The 12,502-nt window shown below is 43.3% G+C and overlaps 2 protein-coding genes across 2 annotated transcripts; one reads left to right on the top strand and one right to left on the bottom strand.

Annotated features, from left to right (window-relative positions):
• Positions 1 to 3,557: 3,557 nt before the first annotated feature.
• Positions 3,558 to 4,945, bottom strand: LOC131259299 (uncharacterized). The gene is made up of 2 exons (XM_058260754.1): positions 4,247 to 4,945; positions 3,558 to 4,169 (listed from the first exon to the last, which is right to left on the bottom strand). The coding sequence occupies exons 1-2, from the start codon at positions 4,928 to 4,930 to the stop codon at positions 3,558 to 3,560; spliced, it is 1,296 nt and encodes a 431-aa protein (XP_058116737.1). The 5' UTR covers positions 4,931 to 4,945.
• A 5,286-nt stretch (positions 4,946 to 10,231) lies between these two features.
• Positions 10,232 to 12,428, top strand: LOC131261436 (uncharacterized). Its single transcript, XM_058263471.1, has 4 exons — positions 10,232 to 11,291; positions 11,892 to 11,983; positions 12,150 to 12,255; positions 12,334 to 12,428. The coding sequence occupies exons 1-4, from the start codon at positions 10,232 to 10,234 to the stop codon at positions 12,426 to 12,428; spliced, it is 1,353 nt and encodes a 450-aa protein (XP_058119454.1).
• Positions 12,429 to 12,502: the final 74 nt, after the last annotated feature.

Here is a 12,502-nt window from a genome sequence, read left to right as displayed (position 1 = left end):
AACGGCAGCTGTACAAACTTACACAAACCCACACCGACAATCAACATTTAATCTACTGAGCACAAGAACACATTTTCACAATTTTAAGATTATTATAGACTACCATTTATTACACTTATCGTCTCGCTCGCTCTTTGTATGCCATTTTTGGGTTTTTAATCCTTCCTCTGATTTTTTCGAATTTTGCATTATAAGAATAAAAGCTCTACAAACATAATTTTAAGTCGCTTTTGAAAAACTCTAATTCTAAACTGTATTGAAAGTTTTAAATTAATTTGACTTAAATTAAATTCAAAAATTTTAATAAGAAGTGATTTTATTTACTTTTCGATAGAAATTGTTTGTACTGTGCCAAGAGTTTTTGGAAAATTTAAAAAATGAAAAAATCATCAAAAGTACAAATTTTAAAAATTGCATTATAATAACTGAGTAAATCGAAAAACAGTAGTAGTAAATCGCTGACAAAAATGATTAAATATAATCTTATCGTGGATATCAAATCGGGTTAGGTGAGCTGAACATGGGAAATTTTCTATTTAATTCAATTCTCTGTTCTTGGTAGGGTCTTAAACCAATACGATAAGGAATACGTTTCAACGCTATTTGATCATGGATTCTAACTAAATACTAATAAATACCAACAAATAAATTCATCGTTTAAGCCATTATACAAATTCCCAAGCTCTATATGGCGAACTAGGAACACATTTGCATAGGTTCCTATAATTGTACAGCAGCCACCAAGACCATTGGACTATAAAACCGTCTCTAAAACATAAAAGCAAACGAGCAAAATTACAGCCCTCATCCGTGTACCGCCGCCGTACGCTTTTCTTTATCCACCCACCGCCATGACAACAGTTCCCTCGGGCATCCCGATCGATGATTACTTCATGCGTTGCATTCGAACCGGGGCACGGGCGGAAATGAGCAGACACGGCCACCGGCGGACGGGGCAGTTGAATTCAAATCCTGGCGCCATCATCAAGTGCCACTCGGAGCTGTCAGCAGCACATTCTAGTCGACTCCGACTCCTACTACCCGGGCTAACGCCGTTGCGTCACAAGGTCCTATCAAGCCAGCGTGACGTGTGTTACCGGGAGGGCGCAAATTCAATCAATACCGATTTAATTGACTCAATGCGCAGTCGATTTCATTCCCGCTGAAATACCCAAGATCTGGGTTCTGCATTATTTTACCACACGGCTTTTAGCTTCGAAACTAACGTGCGAAACTTTACCACGCAGTGCTTCCGTTTTCTCGACCCATCGGCGGATATCGAGAGCGTGCTAAACTCGCTGGACATGTTGCGGTCTAGTCGTTTAATTAGTCGACTGATAGATTACTCCATTAGCTTCAAATGCACCTTCGGCAAACGGGTGTAGCATGTCGGCATTTATCTTTAACAGATTGTGGTTTTAATTCCCACTACCGACGAAAGGAGAGTAATTGAACACTCCATATATTCACACAGGTTGCGGCTTCATCATTCAAACCGGTGTTTCTAATTGATTTTATCGTGCTTTAAATACAAGCACAATTTATCAAAGACATTTAACAGACAGGTCGGGTCAAAGCTGTTTTTTGCTCCGCCATTGTTGTGACAGTTGGTTAAAAAAATGTTTTTAAAAATTCCAGCTTACTTGTGGGAGATCTCCGCCAAAATCTTCGCGAAATAGGTAGTTGGTAATTGTAGATCACAGTATCCATGGTCTTGCGGATAGAAACTGCTCTTCTGTGTGAAATCATGGGATATGGATCCTTTTGCTCGCTGTGATTGCCGAAATTAAGTGTGTTGGTCTGCTTTATACCCAGTCTTCCTCCAGAACATATTTCGAACGCCTCAACTCTTTGTTCTTTTGATGAAACATACCAAATTTGCAGTTTTACCCCACTTTCTTCGCTGTTCGTGAGTAGTAAACAAAATTTTAACCAACTGTCAAAAATTTTCCCACGGTTTTCGGCTCGTTACATGGTATGCTGCGACCTGTCTGTTAATTGTCTTTGACAATTTATATGCCTGAGTAAGCCATTTTATTCGACCCGGCAAATAGATGAGAAGCGAGAAGCAGACTTTGAAAATTTTTTGAAAGAATGTTGCTTGCGTTTTTTCTTTTGCCAGGCAAGAGAATAAACCTTCTGTTAAACTGACCCTTAAGATTGAGGATAGTGTTAAGTAAAACATTTCTTTCCTTCCAACGAGCTGAAGATTCGTCCCTTCTAAGAAAAAAAAAAACAGAAAGGTACACCAGTTGCTGTCCGAAAGAAAGTTGCCGAAAAAGAAAAAGTTTCCGCTCCTTTGCGCTCCGCATTTCACGCTGTAGCGGTATGAACCAACATTAAGTATCGACTTTTGCACGTTTACACCGCGTGATCTACCATCAATCAAGCTAATCAGGTGTTGAGGATCCACCGTTTACCGGTTGTCAACCTTGTGTTTTGGCACCATCAGCAATTCCTTCGCCCACCGCAGCCGAGAAAAAGCGAGGAACCTGACGGTTTCCCTTCCGGGAAAAATGGCCGCTCCCCGAGAACGTGTCCCATGGCCCAGTGAAAATGGTTCTGCATGACAATTTGAAGAGCAGAAAAACATCCGTTGTAAGCACAATTTTATCACGAAGGTATTTTAACATTTATATTGTGTTAAAACTGACTCATCAGACCCGGAAGGAAACGTCTCTAATGTTTTTGATTTTTTCCATAGCGAATTGATTGTCGCATAAACCGGAAACTCTTTTTGTGTTTTGAATCTTAGTTTGTTTTGTTCGTTTTACATTTTTTCTCTACCACTGCCCGAATGTGTTACACGGTTATTGAATTCACCAGACACTCCGCCGATTGTGATAGCGTAATTCAATCATCCAAACACTTTATTGCACGTTTCCGGAGTGCCGATTGTTACACGCTTTTTTATTTTTTTCTATAAATACGAGAGCATTTTGTTCGGCGGTTTCATATTCCTCCTATACACCGATTTCCAATCCATTTCCCGTGTGAGTAGGAGGGCAAACTCAAAGGTCGTCCTGTCTATCGAATCGCAGTGCATGTCACCTCCATATTAAACTGTCGATAACCGGATGGGGATGTAAGATGGTGAACTTTATATGATTATATTAAAAAAACTCCCACCATCCATATCTATACACACGCACACATGTACACTGAACACACAAGAACTGAACTGCCTTCTGCTAAATTAGCTTCCTATTCAGACGTCATCAGCAATGGTAAGATTTTCTTGAACGAATCAAACCACTTGAACGTACGAAGCGTGGAAATTCAATCCCAATGCGCGCTGGATCTGATGGGCAAAATGTGCTTTTTTTCAAATTTTCTGTATGTCTAATTTATGTCCACGGTGGTGCAAAGAAAGGCAAATCTTGGAAGCAAGAAGAATGAAAATATTCCACAAATGTATAAGGATATCTCGCACGAACCACGGTTTTATTGTGTGCATTATTTTAAATTTGTATCATGTTTAATTGCTAGTTTACTTGCATAAAGACCAGAATGTTGCCGGATGGGATCTAGTCTTTGCTCGAATTATGCACACCGAGTTAATCACCTTTGCCGACAAACACTTCGAAGACAAAAACCACCAAACTCACGGCGACTCCCAGCACAATGATGTAGAACGAGGTCTGCATGTCGATAAGGGTGAGCTTCCGGAGGGTTTGCTCGGCTTGGCGTTCGCGCATCTGACGCAACCGACTCCGTAAGGTCAGCGCATCCTCGGTGTCGCCGTACCACTTCATGCAGAGACCGGACTCGACGAACCGCAGGATGGCGTCATTAAACAACGGCGCAAAGGGCCACCCCTTCCGGACGATGTACGCCAGCGAGTACACCCGGGGGCACTCCTCGATGACGTGCAGCATCGGTTGACCATCGGCCCGGATGTACTCGGTGTTGATGATCAGATGCACGTCCGAGCGTCGCTCGATGCAGCAGATATTTCGTTGGAACGCGGCCTGATGTCGCGCCGAGTCGTTGAGAATCTGCAGCTTACCCTTGAGCGAGCGGTAGAGGGCGCTCGATGTGTCGTTACCGAAGATGTCCAGCAGGGAGCGGGACGACGTCCCAATCGGAAACCCCGACCGGTCCAACATTTCCAGCGTGTTGATGTCCTTGTAGTAGGACTTGGTGCTAAAGGCTGTCGTAAGAGTACCCTACGAGATAATTCGGTGGAGCCCAGGGAGAGATTAACTCTTTGGAGTGGGGCTAAGTGTCACTGGGAGTCACGTACCTGAAACGTTCCGGATATGATGACGTTCGCGACGAGAAAGGCCAACAGCAGCAAACGTTCGATAGCTCGCACGGGCAGATGGGTCGAGCTGGCACCCAGCAACACCATCCACAGCTCGATCGACAGTGTGGTACACTTGGCCCGATCGCCCCGCCTCAGATGGTCGCCGTAGCGTTGCACCTTACGCAGGGCCCAACGGCGCAACCCGTACCATCCGTAACCGCCGGCGAACCCGATCACCACAAACGTGGCCCAAACGTACGGATGGAAGCACAGGAAGATCGCCAACCATTGCGGAATCTCCAGCGATTTCGGCGACAGCACGCACAGCTGGTCGGAGTAGATCGGTTGCAGGAACTCGGTCGCATTCGTGTCGTAGTACTTCATGAAGCGCACGTTGAACGATATGTCCGTACGGTACTCGAGCAGGTCGCCCAGCGAACCGACGAAGGTGTCATTCGCCAACCGGTAGCCGTACTCTAGCCCGTCGGAAGCATCCATCGTTTCGGCGGTAAAGTTAAGGGCCACCGCTAAGTTCCCGAGCAGCATTCCATCCAACCCACTCGAACCGTTGGCTGCCAGGGCGGACTGGCGGACGTACGGAACGTTGCGGTACGATTCTGGCAGGTTGTTCCACGAGAGTAAGGTCGGATTCCGCTGGAACACGGTGCATCGTATCGGCATGCCGTTAAACACGCTCAGTTTGTCGCGAGAGATTGGAAAACTAGCTGCCTCAGCGAGCACCTTCAACTCCACTAGCTGATCATTGATATCCGTGTGGAAAGGATTCAGCACGAACAGATTCTGCAAAACGGCAGTTACGAAAGGTGTTCACCATCAGTCCTGAACAGACGGATTTTGGAGAATTTCAAATACTTTTTGGAAGAAGCCTTAGGAACTTTATGTCCCTTACCCTTCGAACCAAAGTAGCGTGCCTGGTAATACTTACCACGGTGCCGGAACCCTCCTCCCAAAGCTGAGTCCCGATCGATACCATTAGGTTCAAGATCGAATTGTACCGCCACAGCCAGGAAACGGCTGGTCGAAGGTCTTCCATCGACACCTGCTCCTGCTCGACGAGAATAAGATAATTCCCATGCACGTAGCGCTCGCGGGCATGAAGCGGATGTAGATCCTCGCAGTAGCGGCGGAACTGTCTCACCGAGGCGAATATTAGTACCACCCCAATCTCACTATGTTGCGGGAGCATGAAAAGGTTCGCGCCAGAGCTTGCTACTCCGGCAGTTGTTACATTCTCCTGACGATGGTCGTCATCCATCCAAACTTCCAGCTCTTCCGGGTGAACTTTTAGCACGTGGCTAAAGGTAAGCAGCGGTCGCCTGATTGCAGCAAACACTGGCATTACGAATAGACGCGGTTCTCAAACGGGACACAACCACAACCCCTTCAGCCTTCAGTCAATACTTACGTTCATGCGGTGGTTCCTCGTGCGCTCCGTAGCTGCCAAAAAGTATCACCCGTGCACTCTGGAAGTAACGAGATAGGAGGCCTCGCACCGCCTGCCCGAATATGGCCTTTGGTGGAGATACACTTTCGAGGATTCGATCCGTAGCACCAGACGCACCGTACCATATATGAATTAGCGTAACGATGAAGGCATAGCCTTTTAGTAACATTTTCCTCCTAAACTCCAAGAGCTCCAAGGACCACGAATGGCGCACGGTTGTCGCTAGCCTACGAACAAACCGATCTGATGCCAACTGGCGTCAGGCCAAACATCGAAAGGATAGAAGGCTTTCTGATTGACACATGGCACGGTAACGGTGCCCTCCGGGGTAGTTCTTCATCCTTGCGTGAAGTGATTGTTTCTCATTAGGAAACAAGTAAATAATTCACAATTGATAAATAGGAAGTCGTTTTTCATGTGCATATTCTCGTATTGGTGGTGGTTATTTTAATGTTTTCCTTTTCCTTACCCACACAGGAAGGCATTTCTCTATTATTCATCGTGGACTAATATTTTGGTCAAATTTTGGTTTTATGTTGTGGACAGGAACGGAATGTTTTTTTATCCTGTTTCGCATATTGTGACCAGTAGAACTGGTGTTCGATGCAACAGGGATTGACCAAATTTTTTTACTCCAAATTGACTATCTGTTACACATATCCCCACACAGTTTTGCATGAATAACAACTAAGGTGAAATTTGATTTGTTACATTGATCGGTACCAAGTTACGTAGTATATATCGTCAAAAAAAAACAACAAAAGTCGTCGCAGTAAAACTAATCTTGTTTCCAAACAATCAAATATGTTTAAAAACACATGACCATATACTCTCAAAAAACGTACAAAAACTCATAATACTGCTAGTTTATTAACCAAACACAAAGACATTTTCTTTATGTTTTTAAATCCAAAATACGGCAACCAGAGTTATTTACACACTTTAGAAATGATTCAAAAGGTTTGTTGGGATTCTGCTTTCCATTGTGACCCGTAACGATCTGAAAACAAAAAAAAAGCAAATCAATAGAATGTGTCCAATGTCCTAAAGATGTTCCGCGTAGGCACAATAAATTTAAAAAATAACACTCAAGTGGGATTAGAAGGACAAGAAAATACCGGGACGAACTAAAAAGCTTTGACCAAAAGTTAAACAAACTCGAGTGGCTTTAATAAGTACCCTTAACTTTGTATTCTCCTACTCTATTTTTATTTTTGTTTTTAGGGTTGATGATTAGTACAATCGGTCCCTATTTTAACATGGCCTATTTTAACCGTGGCATGTTGAACGAAAATTTATAATCAATTCTTATGTAATCGTAATAGATCGGTTTAGTATAAAATTGTTCTTTCAATAGGGATTGAATAACAAAAGTGTTTTTTATTCTACATCCAAAAACCGTCGTCCTTTCTTTTCCTATCGTATTGTATCTTAAAGATCAAAGTAAAACTTACCTATCTAATAGCCAACATTTAAAAAAAATTTAAATTATCCAAAATAATTCCAAGCATGTCCAGTTTTTTATTCAATCTCCAATAGGAAAGAATCTTCAATGCAGTATAGTAAATGCGATATGCGATACAATTAACGGTTAACGAATTCTCATGCGTTCAAACTAAAAATTTTACGTTGTGAAAAATGAAAATTGGTTGATAAATAAACTCGAAAATGTCTGTTAAGCGCACAACTTGCTTGCTGCTTCAGTCTGAAATACCCAACATTTGGTATTCTAGTGATCTACCGCCAACGCCCAAGCAAACTAAGCTTCGACAAACAATTATACGCTACAGAACTGGCAAGAAGACAAATGCCATACCAAGCCAGTGTGACTCAATTCATCAATACCGAATGGTGTGCTATTTTTAACCATCCAGGCTTCGAAATCCCGACGGCAGCAGGCTGGCGCGGTAGCGGCCAAATGCAAAAAAGTTCCAAATACCTAACGTTGTTTTCCCGACGCATAATCATTCTCATCCCTTTTTATTCAGCAGACTACGATCAAATGGCAAAAGTCGTCACCAGAGAATAGGCAAATGCCCCCTCCGTTCGGGCCACGTGGTGAAGAGAATTCTATTCGCCCCATTCTACGGCCGATCAAAGCCAGCAAAATGACATCCTGCGTCATCCTCAGCATATCCTCCGTTTGGGTATGTTCGTTTTTTATGTGCCTTTTTCCACCGCGCCCGGGTAGGGGCTTCCATTGACCTAAGAAAACGTTCTTCGACACAACGCAGCTCAACAGATAGTCGTCAACAGCGCCACTCAACGCCCTACCCTTCGGTTCGGTCGAGAAAAGGGCGTCACTGAGTTGAAGTGGCCCGTGCGTAGCTGCTGATGAAGTTAAGATATTTAATTTTCTCACGAACTTCTCCCTTTTGCTGCGAAGGAATTCCACTAATAATCGTCGAAGGAATTCAATAATAAAATAATGACACCCTTCTTCTAGCCCGGGGTTGGCTTCGTTCTCGGTTTCCGTGGGTTGCTCAGATGAATGACGATGATGTCGATAAAGTACAGAATGTGAGCGTCAAAATAATGTGTGGCGTGGGAAAAGCCATGCCATGTGATGAATGTTGGCGAGGTTCGAATTAAATTGTGATGCAACTATTTGAAACTGCAGCTATTTGCAAATCTCACTTTGAATGCTGAATTAAACTGTACTATTAAAACCAGACAAGATGGTTTTTAAATATGAGTACATCAAGGACAATAATACAGTGTGTATGATCGTGTAATATTTGCAACCTCTGTCACTACAAAAAGCCTGATGTTTTTTAATTACCTACATATAACTTTATTATTATTTACAATATTTGAAGGCAATATTGTTTACCTCCTCCTCCTTGTGAACCTCTCTTTGTTATAATTTTTTCAAATAGTAAATCAATAGAATCTTGTAAAATGGAAGATTTGAATTTACAAAACCAAATATACCTGCATTTACATACAAACACAATAAGCAATAAAACAATTCGAACCATAGAAGCTATTATAAAACGCTATTTGCATACACTAATGCCATTTAATTTCTAACTCCTGCTCTCCTAATTCTTTGGAAAATTCAAAACAATCACTATTGTTGCATAGGATTGTGATAAATTTAGACACTTGAAATGCCTTTCAAAATCAACGCAAAATACATTTGAAACTACTCGTCAGCTCGAGAGGCCAAAAATCAGGCTCCATCGGAAGGGTATTTATATCGCTTCGACGTTGAAGTGTTTACCTTCGGATGAAGATACCGTAGGAAGTATGTTTGTTCAGGATTGATTTTGTTTTTTCTTTAGCAAATACAGTTTCTGGTTTTAAGATGTGACTGTTAATACTATTCCAAAAAATGCAAGACAACTCAGTTTAAAAAATGCTGTTTTCAAACTGGTTTAAGGTTTACATTTTATACAGTCAATACCATTTTTATTCAACCCGTCATATTTAGATGACTTACGAGACGTACTTTCATGGATGGTACTTGTTAACCGCTTTCGGACCTTACCCATTTCATTGTAAATATTCCAACCATGTAAAGAGGAATTTTATTCTGATGTAGTGTCATCCTATACTCGCCATATACTTGGTGCTAGCCATTACATAGGGCTTGTTCAGTTCCGGTGGACGCGCTTTTCTGATTTCTTGCCATATCACACCAGGCGCCAGCCAACGACTCGTTTCGAGGCATCGTATGAGTGCTAACTCATGGTCGTTTGTTGCTTACGACGACACTCGGGCGTAAGAATGTCCTTTCCGGCACTTTCCTCGCTGCAGAGGAGAGCCACGCGTCTAATATGGTGGCGCCCGTAAGTGCTTGAGCCTTTGAGACGGCAAATACTTGCAACAAGTTCGATGGAAGGGCTACGATTACTTTGCGGATTAGGAAAGACACAGGGCGGTACTAGAAGAACGCCTTATGAAAAATAGAAACAAGGCTGAGACCGAAATTCAAAGCACATCTTTAAGCCATTGAATTAAAAATGGATACAACAAGAAATAGAAAAGAATATTTGTGCTGCTTGTTATAAAAAGCCGGACCAGAGTTTAGCCTCCAGGGATGCACCATTAAACAAAACCATTACGGCAAACCAATGCGCGCAAATCGATCGCATCCGAAAAAAAGGGCACACTCATTCCGATGACATGAATTATTTAAACGGCTATCGGGAAATCGGGGCCGTCTTCGAATCGATGCTAACGATACTCCGGTGACTGCAGTGAGAAGGCTCATTAATTCTTCCCCCACGACGTTTGTAAGTGGTTGATTAATCGGAATGAAACCTGGGGACCGTAGGGATTTCGTTCGAGCCACATCTAGATCGACATTTCGTCATGCGTTAATTGAATTAAATGAGCGTGATACGGTAGAAACGATAGAAGGTACAAGCATTTGGCGAAATGGAGGAGGTGGTATACTGCCAGACAGTAATCATGCGATAATTAACGAGCATGAGAAGGCTCTCCGCCGAATTTTCGGACACGGACAAGCGGCTAACCGACGTGTGGCCATTATTGCGTTAGTGTTCACGATGGAGCAACAGGGACTCCGGGCTCGCTTGGTGCGCCGTACGAGGCGGTTCGTCGTCCATCTACTAACGACAACTTCCTCCCACGGTGTGCGATACCTGGTGCTTAGTGGTCTGCATATTCTCGAGCGACTGGTCTGGCTTAGCTGCATTACGATCGGTGTGTATGGCATGGTGGCGCTGTCTCAGCGCATCTGGAACCGCTTCCAGACGTCACCGACCGTCATCTCCATGGACCGGAACATGTACCTATGGAACACCAGCTTCCCAAGTTTGACGATCTGTTCACATCGGCGTATCGATGAGGAGAAGCTGGCCGAGTACATCAAGCTGCGCGGTTTCGACGAGGACGACGCGGAACAGTTCCGCGAGTTCGTGGTCCTGCTGGCGAACGTGTCCTACCGGACGTTTCTCGAGCTGCCCATGTACAAGACGTTCGGCATCGCCGGCTACGACTACATGGAGCTGCTGTACAACCTGTCCTGGACGTTCATGCCGCAGGTGAACAGTGGTACCTCTCGCAACCTCTCCGTCCAACCTGTAGTCACGGAGCTGGGCCTCTGCCTCGCGGTGAACTCGCGGATCGCCGAGTACACCTCGTACGAGTACTGGAAGGCGCGCCGTTGGGACCGGGGGCCCGAGCCTCCCCCGCTGGTGGTTCATCCGCTCGACGGCGAAGTTTACGGTCAGCTGATCAAGCTACAGAGCTCCTACGAGGTTTTCTTCCATGGCTCGATGGAAGTGGCCGAGATCTCCAAGCGGCAGTACTCGTTCCAGGAATCGTACTACACGACGGTCGAGCTGATGGCACTGGAGATCCTTACCTCTCGCAATGCTCGTGATCTGTCCGTTCGGCAGCGTCAGTGCCGCTTCACGCACGAAGGAGAGCTGCTACTATTCAGCCCCGTGTACAGCTACAACCTGTGCCGCATCGAGTGTCGCATGAAGCTAGCCTTCAAGCTGTGCGGTTGTGTGCCCCACTTCTATCGCCCCATCGGGAAAGGAAACTTCCGCTACCGCATCTGTGACTTTGAGGGATTACGTTGCCTTGGACGGCGATCGGGTGAGTGGCAATGTGGCTCATAGAGTAAGCAGGTAACTAAGCAGCTTGTTGGCGCTCCGATCTTCCAAGATCTCCGTACTGTTTGCCCATAATATTTTTCTAATTTTAAAAATAGCTGGTCTTATCAAACGCGTGATGTGGTTGAATATTTACTGTCGAATGAAAGTTAATGAAGAATATGACAATGTGAGAATGATGTAACTGAATTATGTAATTTGCGTCTTGATCAAGAAAAAGTCACCAAACGACACGTTTTCGTGATATTTTCTATTAAAACATAAAAGATTGATGCACTAACGTATATTAAAAATATCAGTGTAAAGATGTTATTAAAGAAGATAAAAATTCTCAGAATAGTCTGAGAATAATGCACATGGATTAGTAAAAGTAGTGTAGCACATATCTAAATATAGTAATAATGCACTAGCCTTTTCTTTTAAAATATTTAACTAAAATTACTTCTTGAGTTTTAAAACGATTAACTAAATTATATAAAAGATTCTTGGAAAGATTGGAAAACGCTTATTCCACCTCTGGTGAATGGTGAAAAAAGAGATGGAAATAAAAATACAATCCTTAAACTAACTTGCTCCTTCACAGATGAAATGATTACGATACGAACCAAGAAAAAGGTCATCGACTGTAACTGCCTGCCCAACTGTGACGATTCCAATTTCTTCATCCAAGCACATGTACGTACCATGTGTGTCCCACTTATAAAATTGTGTTGCTCTTTAGAAGCCTACAGAAAGTCCTTCACCAGTCCAGTAAACACAAAAAACAACAACTATTTACAAGACTGTTTAAATTATTAAAGACACCTTTTCAATATTATAATATGAAAACAAAAACTTGCAGCGATCACGCGAATGGTTTTTGGGAGCAAATCTTCAGTGGGGCTTAACAGACTACCCAAAGATGCAGCTCAACAGAGATATCATTTTCGGCTTGTCTGATGTGTTTGGTAAAATTATTCTTATTTTTTGTTCATTGAAAACCTCGCAGCATGCTTTGTTATTTGATACGGCTTTTCTACTTACAGTATACATCGGTGGACTCGGAGGATTCATTCTTGGGTGCAGTTTAATTACTTTCGCAGAGTTTGTCTTTTTTCTCACGTGGCGATTGTTGAAATAATCCATCGTTGGGTAACTCTGTTTTAGATTAATGTTTTCTTCAGAACAAAAGTGAACAAACTTTACTTTTCACCG

Source organism: Anopheles coustani, chromosome 3 (assembly GCF_943734705.1).
Source record: "Anopheles coustani chromosome 3, idAnoCousDA_361_x.2, whole genome shotgun sequence".
NCBI lineage: Eukaryota > Metazoa > Arthropoda > Insecta > Diptera > Culicidae > Anopheles > Anopheles coustani.
This window is presented reverse-complemented; position numbering and strand designations above follow the sequence as displayed.

Coding starts and splice junctions, on each gene's coding strand:
- LOC131259299 (XM_058260754.1), bottom strand. CDS start 4,930: ATGCCGATACGATGCACCGTGTTCCAGCGGAATCCGACCTTACTCTCG. Junction 4,170..4,246: donor TCATATCCGGAACGTTTCAG/GTACGTGACTCC, acceptor ATTATCTCGTAG/GGTACTCTTACGACAGCCTT.
- LOC131261436 (XM_058263471.1), top strand. CDS start 10,232: ATGGAGCAACAGGGACTCCGGGCTCGCTTGGTGCGCCGTACGAGGCGG. Junction 11,292..11,891: donor TTGCCTTGGACGGCGATCGG/GTGAGTGGCAAT, acceptor GCTCCTTCACAG/ATGAAATGATTACGATACGA. Junction 12,256..12,333: donor CGGCTTGTCTGATGTGTTTG/GTAAAATTATTC, acceptor TTCTACTTACAG/TATACATCGGTGGACTCGGA.